This window comes from Balaenoptera musculus, chromosome 4 (assembly GCF_009873245.2).
Source record: "Balaenoptera musculus isolate JJ_BM4_2016_0621 chromosome 4, mBalMus1.pri.v3, whole genome shotgun sequence".
Classification (NCBI taxonomy): Eukaryota; Metazoa; Chordata; class Mammalia; order Artiodactyla; family Balaenopteridae; genus Balaenoptera; species Balaenoptera musculus.
Genome location: NC_045788.1, coordinates 141,964,556 through 141,984,918, shown reverse-complemented (window position 1 = coordinate 141,984,918; position 20,363 = coordinate 141,964,556). Strand labels below are relative to the sequence as shown.

The following is a 20,363-nucleotide window of genomic DNA, read 5'->3' as shown; positions in this document are numbered from 1 at the left end:
TCGTATCTAAACGAAACCACCACCACCAGGAAAACCTGTTCAGTGTTAATAATGGTTGGGTTAGCAGAGGGGATTTTAGGTAATCTTAGTATTTTCCATTTTCTTTCTTTTGGTAATGGGGTTTTAGTGCTATTATAATAAAAAATGTGATTAGAAGAATCTTGCAGAGTTGCTAAGCCTCTGGGGTGATAACAAAATCTGAGACATACGATCACAATATTACTTCTCAACACCATGTTTTCAGTCCTGGTATCCTTACTTGGACTCATTTTAAGAAACGCAGGATTACAGAAATGTGAGTCAGAAGTTATAATACACTGTACTGTTTGCTATAAATTGACTAGAGGCCAAGAACCAGAATTGAAATGAAATAAGGCCCACGAGTTTGGGCACATAAACATCAGGGAAGTGTGAGAACAGGCAAACCAGAAAACGTCCCTGGTGTGCAGATGGACATTCTGCTTCACGGCGGGGGGGGGGGGGGGGACGCGAGGCCCTGACAGATGGGTGCAGTCTCTCATCCCAGCAACACGTCATCTGGATTTGTTACTTCTCAGAGCGGACTGTTTATTCCGGCCTCACAGGGGCCTGGTGCCGGCACCGAGTGACACACGGGAGCCTGCTCGCACGGCGCACGGCCCCAAGCCTGGGTAAGGTTCCCGCGAGTGACAGAGTTCTTCGGCCAACCCAGAAACCCTCCATGGCTAAACAAGCTCAGTCTGCCGGGCCACCTCGGAACCCAGCTGCTGCTGGACCCTATACAACCTTCACCTGTCTGTAATGCCACCGCTCGAAACTTCCCCGAGTTTACATCCCATGCCTGATTCAAGTGAGGAAAAGAATTCCGATCCTTTTCATAATAAAATGCCATAATTTAATCATTTCTTTGCAATGCAGCAGTTAGTTAAAATGTGTAAAACTCCTATTTCCAATTCATCAAGAACTAGGTCTACCAAATCAGAAGGCCCTGCTGCCCTTATCAACACCTTGCTGGTGAACCAGAAAACCCTAAACTGACCAAGGGCCCAGCACAGCAGAATCACACTGAGGGAAAGCACCTACAATTCTCTAATTGTGTGGATTTGTCCAGTGAGCCATACTTTATAATTAAGGAAAAATTCCCGGACTTCTCTGGTGGCACAGCGGTTAAGAATCTGCCTGCCAATGCAGGGGACATAGGTTCAAACCCTGGTCCAGGAAGATCCCACATGCCGTGGAGTAACTAAGCCCATGCGCCACAACTACTGAGCCTGAGCTCTAGAGCCCATGAGCCACAACTACTGAGCCCATGTGCCACAACTACTGAAGCCCGTGCGCCTAGAGCCCGTGCTCCGCCACAAGAGAAGCCACCGCAATGAGAAGCCAGCGTGCCACAACAAAGAGTAGCCCCCGCTCGCCGCAACTAGAGAAAGACTGCTTGCAGCAACGAAGACCCAACACAGCCAAAAATAAATAAATTAATTAATTAAAAAAAATTTTTTTAATTAAAAAAAAGAAAAATTCCCTGCACATAGATGCGTCTAAACACATGGTGAATAAATCGTCAGCAGGACCGCTGCCAACTCACAACTCACTATGAAAGGTGTGGAAGGGAAGGCAATCCCACACACCAGGCCTCGTGACCACTGAGCGGATTTTATTTTCGCACGCAAGAATGCAGAAAGACACCGAAAGGTTAATCTTTAAACTGAGCTCTCAGTGGCGAGGTGACTCTCGTCCTGAAGACGGCTGAGGCATCCTGAACTTCGAGAGCTCCAGGTTTAGGTCCAAGAAGGTGTACGTGCTGTAGTCGTGATGCTGGAGATTCTTATAGGTGGTGTTGTCAAATGGCTCAGCGAGGGTGGCGGCCGGCGGGGACTCTGCGGGGGAAACACAGCGCCCGTGAGGACCTCCGACAGGGAGGCAGCTTCTGAATGAGTCAGCGCACACTCTCACACACACACACACACTCACACACACTCGCATACCAAGCATTCTACATGAACCCTTCCTGAATGCACTATCTACTTAGAAAAGCCCATAAAGCAAGTGTCTTCAAAAGCAAAATAAATTAGCTGAAAATTTATACTAAAACATATAGCCTCAATAATGTAAGAAATGGAATAGTTTTTACATCGTGTCTTAACATCTTAACTTTGTATACCTCTAGACTTGAAAATGCCAAGAACAGTTATGGAGGGACTTTCAGGTCATTTAAAGATGCAGAAAAAAAGCAGATCTATTAAAAATCTGTCTCTAATAGAAATAAACCATTCACAGAAGAGAAATTTAAAAGTAGAAACTAAGTGAGCCTTTTAAGTCTCTAAACACAAGAAAATTAGATAAAGCCCAGTGGTTTTAATAATAATGACACAGTTAAGGGGAACTGGAAATGAGATGTGTAGTTTCTCGTTTAACTTTTTTTGAAGAAGTTGTTGGTATACTTCAGATTCACAGACTAAGAAATACTTAGCCTTATTTCTCTAAGTGGAAAAAAGAATTAAAATCCACACACCTACACAATTGGTGATCTTAAAACTAAGAGCGTGGATGAAGCAAAAGACACCCGGCTCTCCTGCAACGTGACATGCGACATGATGGAGGCACAGCAAAGCTGGTGTGGGATGACGGCTCAGGCTGGTTAAGCTCTTACTGACCCTAAACCACTGCCATCGGGACTCGCGCCACTTCTACTCATGCGGCACAAAAAATAACTAGTTTTCCACTATTTGGATTCATACCAAAAGTTCTGGTTTTCATTTTTTTTGGTTGTATTAAAATAAATGATGTCTTATTTAAAGAAGTGACATCTTTCCAATCTCAACAAGCAGAGTATCTTCGATGTGGTGCAGGGACATGCCAAGCAGATGCACTCTTACAGCCCAAGTGGGGAAGGTGCTGACTGGAGGGAACGAGGGTTTGGAGAACTCCTGTCCAACACCAATCCCCCCCGGGGGGCAAGGAGCCAGGCAGCTGGGCCGGGAGAGCTACGAAGTCGGCCCCCCTGTAGACGCTGCCCCCTGCAAGTGAGCTGCACTCCTGGGCAGTGTCTTTAGCCTCTGAAGGGCAAAGAGAATACTGGAAAAATAACACAACCGTGAAAGAGTAGAGTCAAATTGTTTTCAAAAAGATTGCAGTCTGAAAACCCCCAATTCTCTCCGTTACCACCCTGAAGGTTTTACAAATTTACAGCAGAGTGACTACAACAGCAGCGTCAGGGAAGTGGTTCTTGATGTCTGGAGAGGTCTGGCAGGCGCTGGCACTTCGCGTTTTTATGAAAGAGGGAGAAGATGGAGAGGGAAGAAGACACATAAATCCTGTCAACATCGTGCAACCAGTAAGTATAATTACAGGGAATGTAAATTAGGCAAGGGGGAGGCTTTAAAAAGAAGAGAGCAAACAGGAAGGAGCGGGGTTTGTCAGTGATGCGTTCTCAAGAGCCACAGATCCTAAAACAGGCCACCTGCTTTACCGTTTTGCCACGATCCACCTAAAGCACACTGCATTTTATGAAGTTCAAAGCGCAAGAAAATGGTAAAATAACAGGAATAAAGTTTCCCTTTAAAAATTTAGGGTAGCAAAAAAGCACTTCATAAAAATTCAATATAGAAAAACAAAGCAGCCCGTTGCGCTTTTTAGGAGCAGGAAACGTCTAGTGTAAATTAGACTCGTGCACTTCATGGCTGCCTTCATGTCACGGCTTTACTCCCTAAAATGCGATTTTCCCTTAGGCATAAAGATGCTGAAAGCAACAGCCTGTCTGGCTCACCTGAAGACCATCACTACAAGTGTAACTATCGCTCCTCACCTGTGGGAGTTTAATAGGACAGCCCCCCTATCACCCTATCGGTGACATGCTCTGCAGGTTCAAGAAATGAACACTTAAACACCCTCAGAAGTTAAGGGTGATGATGTTAAATGGCCTATTTTCACAAGTGATACTGGCTAAGGGACAGTCCAAGAGTGCCGAGAGCATACTCTTCCACTGTGATATAAATTTTAAATGTTTCAGGAACGTTTATCCATAATTAACATATATCCCTCAGCTTGTCTGAGACAGCGCTACCGGCCATGTTCCTACCACAGAATCTGATCAAGCGCAATGCTTCCTCAGATCACACGGCTCTTCAGAGTCTCACCCACCACCACAGGACAAGAGCTCTCGGCCACAAGTCAAGGTATACCCTGTGTGCTGTCCTGGCCTTCCATCTGAGTTGCTGAGTCTTCGATGATTCCGCCCTTCTCCTCAAGCTTTAGTACTGCTGTCTTTTCATCAGAAACGTCTTTATTGTGAAGAGGGACTGGCTTCAAATTTTTTGCTGGTAACTGATCTTCCAAAATCTCTTCCTTAGCCTTCAAGATTCCTTCTGCTACTTGCTTTCCCAGATTTTCTTTTTTGAACAGGGAAAGAGCCACCTCCCCATCAGGTTCTGGTACTTGTTTTTCCAAAAGCCTTTCTTTGGTCTCAGGAGTTGCTGGCAGCCGTCTTCCTGCTCTGGTTTCTGCAGACTGAGTGGGCGCTGGGCTGCCATTCGGTTGCGTGGATAATCCTGATTTCGTATGGTCAGATAAGGTTTTTTTAACTTTGAGTGGCTTCTGGCTTTCTTTACCTATTTCATTTGATGTAGATACTTGCTGCCATTGTTTTTCCTTTACATTTTGCTCCATAAACTTTTCAGCTGCGTGTGACTTGGGTGCTGTGGTCTTTGGTTTGGGGTCTTTTCTGTCCTCTGATGGTTGACTGGAGGCCCCTTTCTTCTTTGCCTGGTGGGGCCTCTGTGCGGAGACGAGGTCCGGATGCGGCTGCTGTGACACACTCTTCTCTTGTGCAGATATTTCAGTCTGGGGGGCCCCGTCTGCAGAGGAGTGGGAGGCCTCTGCTACGGGAAACCCTCCTCTGCGTTTGCTCTTCGCCCGAGGACCCGCTTCTGAGCTGTCACCCTCCTCGTCTGACTCCGAATCAGAGGAGCTGGACGAAGATGAAGACGAAGATGAATCATCTGTCCCTTTCCTGCTCTGCTGGGTTGCTTCTGAATCAGAACCCTGTTTTCCAAATGGAGGTGCAACTTTCTGAGGAAACTCTACCAAAGTCTTTCTTGGCAAAAACTTCAGAACCCCTCGGTCTGTGAGCGGCATGCTGGCATCGGGGTTAGGGCCAGCTAGCACCCTGCCTTGGTTCACAACTGGTGGGGAAGAAGTGGGTGAAGGTACGTTTTTAGACAATTCATCTGCTGCTGGGGTGGCTAGCTGGCGGCCCCTCTCCTTTGGTTCCACTACATCTAGGAAATGGCATAAAGAGGAAGATTATGTTTAATATTTAGTAAAACAGTGAAAATTCACCAAGGCCACAGACATTTCATTATTTATCACCTTGTCATCGATAATATCTCCAACGTAATCATCTTAGGAACTGTTCCGTCGAAACCCACTCTTAAGGGAAAGGCAGGCCACACAAGACAGAGAACAGCAAAAACAGGCAGATGTTCTTCCTGCTGAGACTTTTTAAGACGGGATTTTTACCAATAGAAGTAAAAATCTTGTCTCCATTTTTCACAGCGAGAGCTTCTGGATGGTAATTATTTTTTAAGCTACTATTTCATCTAAATTTAAGATAAACTATAATATAAAGATATTTTCAGATGATGAAGTTTTAGAAATGTATCGTTTCTTAAATCCCTAAAAAAAACGGTGCACCTCAAATATTTTAAAAAATTACCCGTATTGTATGAACTTGAACTTTCTGAACAAAACAGCAAAGCAGAAGTAGAGACAGTAGCCTGGTTTGGGTCTGGGGTGAGCATATGCATGAGTTGAAGAGTGGGAGATCAGACGGAGGGGATAATGTGATTCAAATGAAGGTGCCCCGAGAGGAAGAAAAGTCCTGCAAAATCGTATCATTTGGGGATTTCTTCTGCCAAGGAAAAGTATTACAAGACCAGAAAAGCCTAAAATAATTTAGTATCATATATATCATTGGAAACAATGAGTTTTAAGCTGTTACAAAAAGGTGCTGATATAAAAGTCTTAGACTTTGTAGAGTCAGTTACAAAAGAAAATGAAAGCCCACCACAGTACATTCATGAGAGCTCATTTCATTCAATTTTCTCAGGTGCTAAATCTTTTTTAACCATACAGATTAGAAGAAGAATACAGGACAAGTTTTTATAAATTAAAATTACTTTTCAAATCTAAAGCAAAACTTTAAAAAATATATTTCAGATGAGCAAACTCTAAATGCATTCCTTACTTTCAAGTCTAGGAGTCTATTTTATACTAAAAAGTATACTACTTCTTTAAAGTGGAAAAAAATGTATTTCTAACTTTACCATCTTACTGGTATCCAAAAAAGTTTCTAATTGTTTTCTGAGCTCAGGAACTCTCTCTCTCTCTCTCTCTCTCTCTCTCTATACATAAAACAGAATGATAGAAAATGGTCAAAGAAAACTGAGGAATAACCATAAATAATCAGAAATGGGCCAGAGAGAGGTTAATGGGCAGTGTAAGAGGATACGACTGAACAGCTAGAGCAGTGGGTTACTGTTTAAAAAAACCATCACCGCATCACCTCCACCCCCATCACCACCCCCTCCTCCAGGCCCTCTGATTCTGTGGCCGTGTGCCACCCCAGAATCTGCATTCTGACTGCAGGAGCAGAACAGAGCTCCAGGATCATGTTAAACATAAAAACATGGCAAAGGCACGCACATGCACTTGAACTCTCTCTTTCTCTGTCTTTCTAAACCATACCTGATATAGCGCAGAAATTCCTATAAGCAATGGGTAACACAGGCTGGTCTCCAAACCCTGCTAGCCTGCTCACCTGTATCATTAATCCACTTTTATGCTGAGCAAGAATTTTCCAAGTGTAAAAAATTAACTTAAAATAAGGCTTATTTTAGATAGGCTGCTATCTAATTATTATGCCTCAATCTTCTAAAATTTATTGTGGAGATTTTTAAAAACGTAAATAAGTTATTAAAACGTTAGAATTTGATTTATCACCTATTGAAAACAGAAAGAAAATTTCAAATGATATAGTTTATTTTGTTTGAAAAAGGAAACTTGTCTTAACATTATAAGAACATTAATGTTCTTATTAACATTAACATATAATGTTAATAAGAACATTAATGTTTTAAAATATCTTTTATTCAGGCTTAGTTATTGGGACAATTCCATGGAAAGGCTAATAGAATAAACCACAGTAGCATATCTGCTTTTTATTAAGAGCCAGCCTCTGACCTGCTGCAGCACAGGCCCAGCGTCCTCTGTGACTCAGCAGGAAGCCTGCCACGATGATCTTTAGCTGCCACCAGTGACCTCTGTGCCAAAGTGCCGGTGTGGACACCACGCCTGCATTCAACAGTGCAGGATGATGTCACCCGGAGACACAACCATCGGGTACGGGAACAATGGCTCTCACTTTGAATATTAAGTATGACTTTACCTGTTTGTTTTCATGAAACCTCTTGCGTTTCTAGAGGCGGGATGCCTGCATACTCTGAAAACGTTTTAGTTTCAGTGTGACTTTCCTTGAAAGATAAATATACAAAAACACAAAGCTACTTAAATAAGACTAGCCATGGAGACACCCCTCCCAGCACAAGAGGAGGGCTTTCAGGGACGGTTTCGAACCCTCAGAGACCATCACAACACACGTAAATAAAGGTCTACAAACACTAGTGACAGCGCAGAGACAGGAGTTCTCTTAGTGCTTCTCTATCTCCTCTCAATCTGAATTTCCTGAGTTTCTTTTCTGCTCATTGAAAAGCAAGGGAGGGCATGACCTTCAGCTTTTTAGTAGTCCCCTCTGAAAGTAAAAATGACTTTGGTGTTTGAAACAGCTCAGCAGCCTTACAGTACCGCCACGTCTTGTCAGTGGGTCACAAAACTAATTTCAGAAACAAAGCACATTCAGAAACAAAGGTGCATTTCAACAAGATGTGAAAGAATACAGTTATTCAAATTCTATATGGTAACTAAAACCTCTTTTTACATGTTTTTTACTACTAAAAAAAGTGTTTTTTTTTTGGTTTTGGTTTTGGTTTTGATGAACATGCGAGAACTGAGACTTTTTTCAGAGGCAAGACAGCGCGTTGCTTATAAGTATGGGCCGTGGGGCCTTACTGCCTGGGCTCAGACCGGGCTCCACTACCGACGTCTGTGTGACCCTGGGCAGCTCAGGAGTCCCCCCCACCCCTTTCTCATCTATAACCCAGGGATACTAATGGTACCTTCTCACAGGGTGTGGAGGGGAGATACAGAGTGCTTAAAACAGTGCCTAGCAACGCTGGTTAGAATTAAATACACCAAACCCCTATTTCCGGAGATTCATCATTTCTCAAACTGGAACAGGGACTTGAAGTAGATAATTAACTTTGGCTTCTTGACAGAGTCTTTAAAAAGCGACATAGGAGTTATCCAGTCAATGGTTTATTACTGATTATTGCAAATTCAGCCTAGTGATGGAATTCACCAGAACATCAAAGCTGGCAAGCCAGGCAGCTGTGCAGGGGAGGCACCCGCTTGGAGACCCGGCTTCTGATGTCTGTGCTCGCCGTGCTGGCGGCTCCCCTCAGGAAGGAAGCGTGGCTACGATGGGCTGGCGCCCCAGGTGGAACAATGGAGAGCGTGTTCACCCCGGATGCAGATCCCGGACTAGATGTGAACCCAAGGGTGAGCGCTCAGGGCCCCGTCTGCATGCAGGAAACTTTCCCTAGAGCTTCCAAAGCCACCCACAGTGGCAATGCGCCACTGGCGGGCCAAGGCATTTCTGTATCTTACACTCACCAATCACTGACACTTCGGGAGAAATACTGAGGCCTGCACATACTGACTTAGAAGCATTATTTCTTTTTCTTCATGGAGGGATTGTAATTATTTTTTAAATTCTGAGATACAAACATAATGTGCATTAAAGACGGTGTAGCTCTAAAAACTGTCCTCCCACCTGACAGCACATACACATGACACGCTGGTCATCAGTCTCACGTCGACCAGGCCAAGACTGGCGCGCTGATCCCACTCAGCACGGAGGAACTCCGAGGGCGGCAGGGCCTGCCACGCCCAGAGGCAGAAGCTACATGAGCCCAAGGCCAACTCCCAGCTCAGTGTTCCCTTCTCGTAACTGCACCCAAAACCGCCACAGGATGAAGTATTCCATTTCTACTCATACACAGAAGCACGTCTGTAAAAAGGGGGATCTTTGGAAAAAAGAAGAAGGGTCCTTATGTTTAAGATACCTGTTTAAAAACGTACAGATTAAAATGAAAACGGAATACTGGCTTTAAAAACACAGCAGGTACAGGACAGAAAACAACAACGTTCCTGTTGAATTCGGACGGGGGCGCATAGACACCACAGGGGGGCTACGCCTCCTCAGCGTGGATGGATGGCGTGTGAAAGGCAGTGGGTGGCTGGCTCTCTCAACAGCGCGCGGACGTTTTATAAGCTGCCCACGTCTCCGTGGGCAGATGAAGGGGGACTAAACAAAAGTGTCTACACACTTTCAAGCATTCAAACTCAGGAAATGATACTTTGATGAAAATAAGACAAACTCAAATTATCATTCTAAACCCCATACAGTCAAAGATTTATAAAGAGACTGTATATATCATATGTATATATTAAGAGTTAACTAGGGTTTCATCAGTTAAGACTAAACGCAATAGACCTGGGTTATAATCAGGTTTATACTGCTGCATTTCCTGTTTTCCTCCTATGAGGATACACTTCATTGGATTCAGGGGAAAAAGTCAAAATGACTGTGGAAAGAGCTGGAAGCAGATTAGAATCATGCGTCACCAAAGTGAGTCATAATGGAAAACGGTGCCTGCTCCTAACTCTCTCTCCACGGTCATAAAAGAATGCCTGCAATCCTGGGCTATGACCAAGCAAAGCCTGGGAGACTACGGATAAGTCCCAGAGACACTGAAAAGTCACCATCAGGGAAGAAAAAAAGGTGGGGTTCACAGCTACTTCACGGGAGTACGGGATCGGCATTAGGGCCACCTAAATGCCACAGAGCCTGCATACTCTGCATCCCGTTGCTATCCGTGGAGTTTGGCATTTAGAAAATACAGACAGAACAGTTCAGGGCTAATCGTTGAGTTCAGCCTTAACAGAGTTAACTGTTATGTTACTGATGTGTTTGGTCTAAAGCCTGTTACAGATCCTATGTCTGATTATAACCTGGACACTGCTAGAAACGAAGAGTCCAATTATGTAGCTAGTAAACTCCTTTTCCTGCTTGGGAAGCTGACTGATTAACTCTGTATTCTGTCTCCCTTATGACAACCACTAAAATCTTACTTTTTGGTGAACTTTGCTTCTTGGGATTCGGTGGCAATCCCTTTTCATTCTTTCCTGATTCTGCAGAGAGAGAAACTGTAGAAGCAAGTCCTCGAAACACTCCTGCTTCTAGGAGCACAGTCTGACAAAAGAATGGCACAAATACAAATATTTTAGAGTAATACCGTTTTTAACAGCTATTACGACATGAATACTATGTATTATTATGACATATAAATGCTTTGCATACCTATGGCATGTTTCTAACGGTTGTTACAATTCTCTTAATCTATGTGTATTATGGAAATGTGGGAAAATACAAAGAAAGCTGCAAGAAAAAAACACCTGAGTTCAAGGACAGTCACTATTAACATTTGGGTATTTCTCCAATCAGACTTTCTCCTGAGCGTACAGTTTTGTACTCTCCAATTACCTATCAACCTACAAAATACTGATTCTTTTCATAAAATGTTTTCCTGTACTTAGAATATAAGGTAGAAGCACTATCTAGCCATGAAAAATAATGTAGATGAATAATAGTTGCTTCAAAACTGCCTACCATGTATCATAAGTGGAAAACATTTTACAGAGCGTTAATTCACTCAGCATACACTTACTAAGGCCTGCTATGCGCTGGGCACTGTTCCAGATGCTGGACACAGAACAGAGGTGCCTACAGCCCACATATGAGAGTGAAACATTTGCTTCTTATGGTTATGACGTCAGCACGTGTATATGTGTGTACATGAAAGCTAAAAAAAAATGAACTGGGACTACATATGCAGAGGTAAATAGTGGCCTCTCTGACAACAGATCTCCCCTCCAACCATCTGTACTTTATTTTGCCACGAATAGTTCTTGCTTTTGTAATAAGAGCCCCTTTTAATTTTAAAGATAGTGAAGGGGACTTCGCTTTTCCTATATGGAGAAAGAAAGCCCTTCTTTCCTCCTTTCTTTTCACAGATGAGGTAACCTAAGCTGGCTTCACATGGCTGCCTCGTAAGTTACCGGGTCAACCAGGTGCCTGAAAGTGCCCTCATTTCCTCGCGGGTTAAGTAAGCAGTAGAGACACTGTCTTCAAGGGTTCGGACAGGGCTCGGCGCGGGGCACCAGCGGCCCCCACGCCTGTCGGAGGCCCGGACCGCACACCGGAGGTTCCCGGTGATCCAGGACCAGAGGGAACGGTGGCCGGGGTCGCCGGGACCCTCGCCGCTCCCCAGGCCCGGCCTCCGACACGGCGTCCTCTCCTCGGCCCGGGAAGTGGGGTCAGCGGCGTCCCCGGACGGCTGGAGGTGACCGTCAGGGCCGCGGCCCTCGCCCCGCCCTCCGTGGGCACCCGGGCGCCGGCCCGGCCCCCCTTTACCTTCAGCCCCCCGGCTAGTCCTTGCCGCAGCAGAAGCGAGGCCGCCATGGCCATGACGGGGGCGCGGACCGGGGGACAGGCCGGGCGGGACAAGGTCACACCTAACAGACGCAGCCGCAGCGCGCTCTCTGCCACCTGAGGGCCCGCCCCCTAGGATGAAGGCGCCAATCACAGGCAGGGACGGGGCAGGGCGGGGCTCCGGCTGCTGCGCGCGCACCACCGCCGAGGTCCTGCGCGCGCATCCTGGCGGCCTCCAGGTTCCCCGCGCTGCGCCTCGAGGCCACGACCCCGGGAAGAGCCACCAATCACTGGAGGGTGGGGCCCGCGGACCCGGACGGCGCGGCGGCCTGGGCGCTGGGTCACCGAAGTGGTCGTTGTGGGTGCCATTTCCTGTCCTCCGACCGGACTGGTCACCTGTGGTCACCCCGCAGGGCAGCCTCAGGTGGGACCGTGGACGCTCTTTTGGCCTGTGACCGCACTAGTCCCGGAGCCAAGCAGATCAGAAGTGCAAGCTTTAGTTTACTTGAGTAGACATGGAGTAGGTGTAGTTAGTTATTGGCTTCCTTCTCCCCCATTGATCGTGCCTTCACTCCCCACTCCTGCCCATGCCCGGTGCCGGCAAGCATTCCAACCAAGAGGAGCATACCCACACCTCAACTCCACCCGGGAGAGGCCCTCCATCTTGGCTAAGGCTGGAGACTCATTCAAGTGCCAGATAAATGGGCAAAACATACCCCATGAAGCCGTGCCCCGTAGCGTTAAAAAAAAAAAAAAGCATCCACATAGGATTAACAGAAACTGGTGACTAACAGAAATACTTGAGCTTGTCTGACAGAATAGCAGCTAAAGGAACAGCTTGCTAAAAACTCTGCTTTTAACCTGCCTTCACTGACAGAGCTCACCTTAATTACTTTTGACTCCTTAGTCACCCCTATAGATAACACCTCTGACCTATGGGTCACTATAGTAACGAAGGCTTTAGTGGTTTTTTAGGAGCTTGGGGTGGGCTCCTGTCCAGTTCAAGCCGGCTAAGACTGGTTGGGATCACCAACCCTAAAACTGGGCCAGGGCCAGGTGTCTGACGAATGACCTTTTGAGATCAGAGGGCGGAAAACTCCACCCTCAGATCATGCTAATCAGGAGGAGCAGATGTCACCGTGAGTGATTTTAGTGCTTTTCTAGATATTTGGCTCATAAAATCTCCTCCTGAAAATCTCTAACTATCTGAAGGCCTGTGCTGCCAGTTTCTCCCAGAGCACAGAGGGCATCATTCCTGATCTCCACCCTGAACTCCTTTCAGGGGGTGTTGAAGGTGAGCGGCTGCAGCGGTGGGTGACCTCATCTTTGTAGAGGCAGATGGCAAGTGACAAGTTTTAGTTGGCACCAGCACCTAAGCCTGGGGGGAGCAGGACCTCCTTGGAAGCTGCTGCAGTCAGGTGGGGAGGTTAAGGCAGGCCTACACGACATTTGGCCAAAAGGAACAGAAGCAACAGGGCCAAGTGCAAGAGGCAAATAGGAAATAGAAAAATCAAGCAGAGGCCAGAGAAAGGGCCAATGGTTTCACAAGTATTTGTGGAGAGGGGATTATATCGTCTTTCACAGTCAGCTGGAAAAGTGTAGGCTAGATTTTGCTGACAGCGGAGGTTGTTCCTCAGTTGTTAATTCTCTGCCCTAGTCGTTCTGCAGGCACCGTCACCTCTGCCTGAAGTTCTAGCAAGTGCTGATCCAGCGTTTTTAGGCAAAACCTCAAAAACTTGTGTTTGTCTATATTCCTTAATGAATCACATAAAATTCTATCTAAACTATTAGGAATCCACCACCCACCCAACCAAGGGTGAATTAAACTTCTTTTTAAGATAACTAGATAACTTGGGCATCACTTGGACCCAGTGATGGGTCCTGAACTCAAAGGTGTTTGGGCCAAAGAGGAAAATAAACATACTCAGCTATCACACCTTCCATATGCATGACCTCACTCTGCATCCTGGGCTAATATGTACATACTTTGTAAGCCCCAAAGGAAATGTATTATGGCATTATCCTATGTAAATAAGTATGATTTAATGATGTCTTAAATTAAGATTTTTTTAAAACAAAGCTTTCAATAACAGTGTAGTTTTTAAATTTATTTTTATTGGAGTATAGTTGATTTGCAATGTTGTGTTAGTTTCAGGTGTACATTAAAGTGATGCAGTTATATATATATATATTTTTTTCAGAGTCTTTTCCCATATAGATTATTACAAAATGTTGAGTATAGTTCCCTGTGCTATACAGTAGGTCCTTGTTGTTTATTTTATATATAGTAGTGTGTATATAATAACAGTGTAGTTTTTTTTTTTTTTTTTTAATTTTTTTTATAGCTACTTTATTTATTTATTTATTTTTGGCTGTGTTGGGTCTTCGTTTCTGCGTGAGGGCTTTCTCCAGCTGCGGCAAGTGGGGGCCACTCTTCATCGCGGTGCGCGGGCCTTTCACTATCGCGGCCCCTCCCGTCGCGGGGCACAGGCTCCAGACGCGCAGGCTCAGTAGTTGTGGCTCACGGGCCCAGCTGCTCCGTGGCATGTGGGATCTTCCCAGACCAGGGCTCGAACCCGTGTCCCCTGCATTGGCAGGCAGATTCTCAACCACTGCGCCACCAGGAAAGCCCAACAGTGTAGTTTTAAACTGTTGTTTAGAATGACCATACATAGTATGCCTTACTAAGTTAGTAAGATAATTTTCTTTTTAATAATAGAATAAAAAAAAACAGGTTGCTCAGCAAACAGGAAAAGTAAATTTAAAAGCTTTTATATAAAGAAAAAATAAGAAAATAAAGTTGAAGTTATACTGGATGTACCTAAAACTGTGTTTTAAAACATATGTAATGACTTCTATTTCTGGCAGTATGTGGCCCCGAGACGTAATGAAAAACCCTCGGGTTACAAAACATGTAGCAATGCTGGGTACAATGTTACAAGCATAATTTCAAATGACCAGTTCCGTTCTCACGCCAGTTCTGTTTTCCGTGGTCTCTGCTGGCTCCTATTCATGATTGCTGTGAAGTGATGTACTGGAAGCTCGTGTTTCTGGGCTCTTCTCTGTGGAAATTCCCAAGTTCTGGGTTGAATGTGTATTCCTCCAGAGTGGATTTGGGTTTTGCCTGCCATACTCTTCTTAGTGCTGCTTGTCTTGGTCTAGTGTGATCGTGTTTTTCACAGTTTGGTGTGTCCTGGACCACAGGAAGTGTGTATCTCCAGGGGCCAAAAAACAGAAGCCAGAAACTACAGGAAGCCAGCACTGCCCTGGGAGCATTTGCTGATCTCAGTAAGCCAAAGCGTTGGTGTAACTGACATCAGAAGAGGAGACAAGACTTGGGCCCTGAGGACACTTGCGAGTGGGCTGGAGAGCACCAGAGGAAGCCCTTGCAGAGCTCCCCTCAGTGACAGGGTGAACCTGGGCAAAGCCACCCACTAGCAAAAAACCTGCAAAGAAAGTCCACAGGAAGTGTCTCTATCTCAGGTGGGGATAAATATCTCAAGGCCTATTCTCTCTTGAGTCTGGGGTTAAAACATACACATGCCTCCCATGGTCCAGGACATGCCAAGCTCTAAAATTAAAATTTCTCTTTAGCAAAAGATACTATAAAAAGTGAAATGAGAAACCACAAACCAGGAAATCATTTAACTCGTGAGGAATTGGTATCCAAAATACATAAAGTGTTTCCTACTTATTAACAAGAAGGACAAGCCACCCGAAAGAATCAGATAGGGGCTACCTCTGGAGGGGATTTGGGAGACAGGAGTGAGGTCTACATGGAAGGGAGCCTTGGGGCTTCAGTTCTATTTGTAATGGTTAGTTCTTTTTTTATTTTTGGTGGTTTAAAACAAATTTATTTTCTCACAGTTCTGGAGGTTAGAAGTCCAGTAATGGTTAGTTCTTAAGGTATATTGGGGGTACATGAGCGTTTGCTCTCTTATGTACACGGTTTTGATTTGTAAGAAATATTTCATAATGCATTTTGATGAGTTAAAAACCCCCACAAATGTTTTGTTTCATTTGGTGCTTCAAAGTTATATGATCGTTTTCTTTTCTTTTTTCTTTTTTTACTTTTTGGCCGTGCCATGAATCATGTGGGATCTTAGTTTACGAATCAGGGATCCAACCCGTGCCCCCTGCAGTGGAAGCACAGAGTCTTAACCACTGGACCACCAGGGAAGTCCTGATATGATCATTTTAGACGCCCACTGTTTCATGGAAAAGATGTAGATTCCAATGATACTACTAGGAAGTCTGTCTTCTTGTACACTGACATGATGACCAGGCTTATCCAGCAAGGTCCTGTGTCTATGAATCCTGCATATATAACCATGCTCTAACTCATCCTAGATGGACCAACCAGGATAAAACTTGCATCCAGCTTGGAAGATCTGCCTTCACGTTTCTCCCGCCTCACCAAGTGGCTGTTACTGGAGACTTTCCAACCCTCTGATGGACAAAGGTCACTACCAACTAAGCGAGAAGCTGAGTGCTGCCACTAAGAACTTAGTTGTTATAATACCAGTGTCCTCAAGATGAAAATATGTCATAGTAGCCTGCGAGGGCTGCTGTAACAAAGGACCACAAGCTGAGTGGCTTAAAACAACAGAAATTTATTGTCTCACAGTTTTTCCTGGAGGTTGGAATCCTAAATCAAGGTGTCAGCAGGGCCACGCACCCCGAGACCCTGGGTAGAATCCTTCCTTGCCTCTTCCTAGCTGTGGTGGCCAGCAGTCCTTGCTGTCCCTAGGTTTCTGCTGCATCAGTCCAGTCTCTGCCTCTGTCTTCACAAGGCGTACTCCTTGTGTGTCTTAACTGAGTCTTCCTTCTGTGCATGTCTGTGTATCTAAATTTCCCCGTAGTATAAGGACACTGGTCATATTGGATTAGGGCCCACCCCAATGACCTCATTATAACTTGATTACCTCTGTAAAGACCCTCTCTCCAAATAGGGTCATATTCTGAGGTCCTGGGGGTTAGGGCTTCCATATAGCTTCAGTATATCTGGGGGAAACACAATTCAACCCATAACATATGTCAAAACCACACCAAATGGGAGATTATGAGTGACTTTATTTTTTTTTAATGGAAAAAATTTTTAAGCTTTATTGAGATATAATTGACAAAACATTGTGTAAGTTTAAGGTGAATGATGTAATGATTTGACATATGTACAGTTGACCCTTGAACAACAGGGTTTGAACTGCATGGGTCCACTTATACCTGTATTTTTTCAATAAATATAGTACCTGTATTTTCCTTTTACAGGTCTTTACATTAACTAAGTGTAGGGAAAAGTTTGTGTTCGATTAGCAATCACAATATGCGGAATCAAAAGAACTGGGGTTTGAGTCCTGATTTGGTACAAACTGCGTCAGCTTCCTGCCCTTTGAGGCAGAGATAGCAGTACCTGCATTTCGACTGCACAGGGGGTTGGCGCCCCTCACCCCTGAGTTGGTCAAGGGTCAAGTGTATATATTGCAAATTATTACCACAGTAAGGTTAGTTAACACTCCCCTCGCCTCACATAGGTATAATTTTTGTGTGTGTGGTGAGAACTTTTAAGATCTACTCTATCAAATTTCCAATATACAATCCAATATTCCTAACTATGGTCACCATGTTGTACATTACATGCCCAGTATTTATTCATCTTATAACTGGAGGTTTGTAGCCTTTGACCGCCTTCACCCATTTCCCCCTGATTCCCCACTCCAACCCCTGCCCCTGCCAGCTGCCAATCTGCTCTGTTTCTAGGAGTTCGGTTTTTTTATTCCACATATAAATAAGATTATACAGTATTCATCTTTTTCTGTCTGTCTTATTTCACACAGAATCATGCCCTCTAGGTTCATCCATGTTGTTGCAACGGTGCAGTGGCAGGATTTACTTCTTTTTTATGGCTGAATTATATATACATATATGTGTGTGTGTGTGTATATATATATATATATATATATATATACACACACACACACATATATGTGTAACATTTTCTTTTTTCTTCTCTTTTCCGTAAAATTTTTATTTTATTTTTTATTGAGATATAGTTGACATATAACATTGTATTTGTTCCAGGTGTACAACATAATGATTCAATATTTGTATACATTGTGAAATGATGACCACAGTAAGTCTAGGTAACATTCATTACCACACATAGTTGCAAACTTTTTTTTCTTGTGATGAGAACTTTCAAGATCTATTCTCTTAACTTTTTAAAAAATTAATTAATTAATTAATTAATTTTTGGCTGCATTGGGTCTTCGTTGCCGCGCGCGGGCTTTCTCTAGTTGCCACGAGCGGGGGCTACTCTTCGTTGCGGTGCACGGGCTTCTCATTGCGGTGGCTTCTCTTGTTGTGGAGCACGGGCTCTAGGTGCGTGGGCTCAGTAGTTGTGGCTCTCGGGCTTAGTTGCTCTGCGGCATGTGGGATCTTCCTGGATCAGGGCTTGAACCCGTGTACCCTGTATTGGCAGGCGGATTCTTAACCCCTGCGCCACCAGGGAAGCCCCTTCAATTAGATTTGATTAAAATTAAAAAGGTAGATGTTATCTTGAAATTTGATGAAAAAAATCTTGAGGAAAATAAGTCTTGTTGGCACAAGTACTATAAGAATTCAAAGTATGAGGCAAGTGATTTATCAACTCAAAAAGTTCAAAATGCTTAAGTTTTGTTTACATCTGATGGTCAAGTACAGATCTTTAAGTTTTCATTTATACCTGCTCTGCGTCTTTTGATACAATACAGGATTCCTCTTAAGTCTTTATTATTTTTCCTCCAAATAACAAATAATAAAGACTTAGGAGGAATACTGCAACTCCAAAAAAAATTGTAGTTATTTCTCAAGGTTGTAACCTATAACATGAAAGTAGTGAAGCTTCAAGGTCAGTTTAAATACGCACATTACAGTTAATTGTATCTGTTAGAATGTGTGTTACAGAACATTTAAAACGATGTAAACCACGATTGTAAAGAAAGTTAAATTTGCTTGCAAGCCTGCTGATGTGCTGATGACTGGCTGCCCCTTTCTAGGATCTCTGTGGTCTTGATATTGTTATCCCACCCAGAAGAGAAACTGTAAATTCACCTGCAGGCCTGAAAAATACCCCAGACCATGAGTATGGACTTTCACTGTACCGGCTAGGTTAGCTGAATAGAAATGTTTATAGCCGATTCATCTTCAGAAACACTGTGGAGCCTCCTGCTTCCTCTGGTTACTGCCCAGCGTCAATCCCTCCGTGGAAGCTCCCTTGCAATGATCTCATGTGAGTCTCCAGCTTAGCTCCTGCCCCTTCTCCCCCCCGCCCCCAGCCCTCTGTGTTCTCCGTTCTGTGATACAGACTCTTCCATCTTCTGCCTCCATGAAAGCCCATTTTACCTCATTGTCTTAAAGGAAGCCAAACTTTTCCCAAGCATTCTGCTTTTTTTTTTTTTTTTATTTATTTTATTTTTAGCTGCATCGGGTCTTAGCTGCGGCACGCGGGTTCTTCGTTGGGATCTTTGTTGCGGCACACGGGATCCTCCATTGCGGCATGTGGGATCCTCCACTGCAGCGCGTGGGCTCCTCACTGTGGCACGTGGGCTCAGTAGTTGTGGCGTGCGGGCTTAGTTGCCCCACAGCATGTGGGATCTTAGATTCCCGACCAGGGATCGAACCTGTGTCCCCTGCATTGGAAGGCTGATTCTTAACCACTGGACCACCAGGGAAGTCCCCCAAGCATTCTGCTTTAAGTCTGGGTGTAAATTCATCCTTGAATCAAACCGGAGGTGGGGTTTGGGTCAGGCAGAATTTCCATGCCTCATGCCTATCATAATTCCTCTTATGCAAAAATAGCTGATCTTTTAAGACTGTCAATTAGTTGTTCCATTTATTTACTTAGCAAATATTAAGCACTGACTTCATGCCAGGTTTTGTGGTGCAAGCTGGGGCATTGATCAGTGACTTGCCAATTTAGTAGGCATCAGTGCCTGCCTTCATGGCATTTGTAGTCTGGAGACAGACATTAAACAAGCTATCACGGTGCTGTGGATGCAAATAATGGAAAGTCAGGAGAGGCTTCCCTGATTAAGTGATGGCTCCACTGTGATGAAACTGGGTGACTGGAATTAACTAGGGACATAGACAGGGTGTGGGGGCGAACATTTCAGGCGGAAAGAATAGCACGTGCTAAGGTCCTGTGGTTAGTAGGACCATTGTTCCAGTGAACGGAAGGGTAGTCATGGCTAGAGCCCTGAGACTGAAGCTGGCCTGGTAGGGAAGGAGGCTGCAGAGTCGTTAGGAGGCAGACCACACGTGGTCTCATAGTGGAAGATTAGGATTTGGTTTCTGTACTGAGAACAATGAGAAGCCACTTGTTGATTTTAAGCAGGGAATTGGAACTGTGTTCTGAAAAGGTCCCTCTGGCTTTAGTGTGGAAAGTGCATGGGGGGGTGGGGTGGCGGGGAGACAAGGGCGGATGTGACACCAGTGGGCAGCGGGACTCCTGTGGGCTGTGTCGTGGCGGAGGCCACGGAGATGGAGAGAAGGGGCGTCCAGGAGGATTTAGGAGATTAGATGAACAGTGTGGAATATGGGGGCGGAGAGTCCCGAGAAATCATCCCGCATAACTGGTGCCTGGTGACGCCACTCCATGAGCATAAGAACACAGGAAAAGAGCCCTATCTTGGGTTTTAAAATAGCAGTTCAGGGGCTTCCCTGGTGGCGCAGTGGT

At 44.7% G+C, this 20,363-nt stretch overlaps 1 protein-coding gene across 2 annotated transcripts; it reads right to left on the bottom strand.

Moving 5' to 3' along the window:
• Positions 1–1,615: 1,615 nt before the first annotated feature.
• On the bottom strand, positions 1,616–11,771 carry NDUFV3 (NADH:ubiquinone oxidoreductase subunit V3). 2 transcript variants are annotated; one of them, XM_036850695.1, is made up of 4 exons: positions 11,633–11,771; positions 10,291–10,411; positions 4,164–5,258; positions 1,616–1,859 (listed from the first exon to the last, which is right to left on the bottom strand). In XM_036850695.1, the coding sequence occupies exons 1-4, from the start codon at positions 11,684–11,686 to the stop codon at positions 1,696–1,698; spliced, it is 1,434 nt and encodes a 477-aa protein (XP_036706590.1). In that variant the 5' UTR covers positions 11,687–11,771; the 3' UTR covers positions 1,616–1,695. The 2 variants fall into 2 exon arrangements, with proteins under 2 accessions (XP_036706590.1, XP_036706591.1); XM_036850696.1 differs by lacking the exon at positions 4,164–5,258 and having other exon boundaries at positions 11,633–11,766.
• Between the last annotated feature and the right edge of the window lie 8,592 nt (positions 11,772–20,363).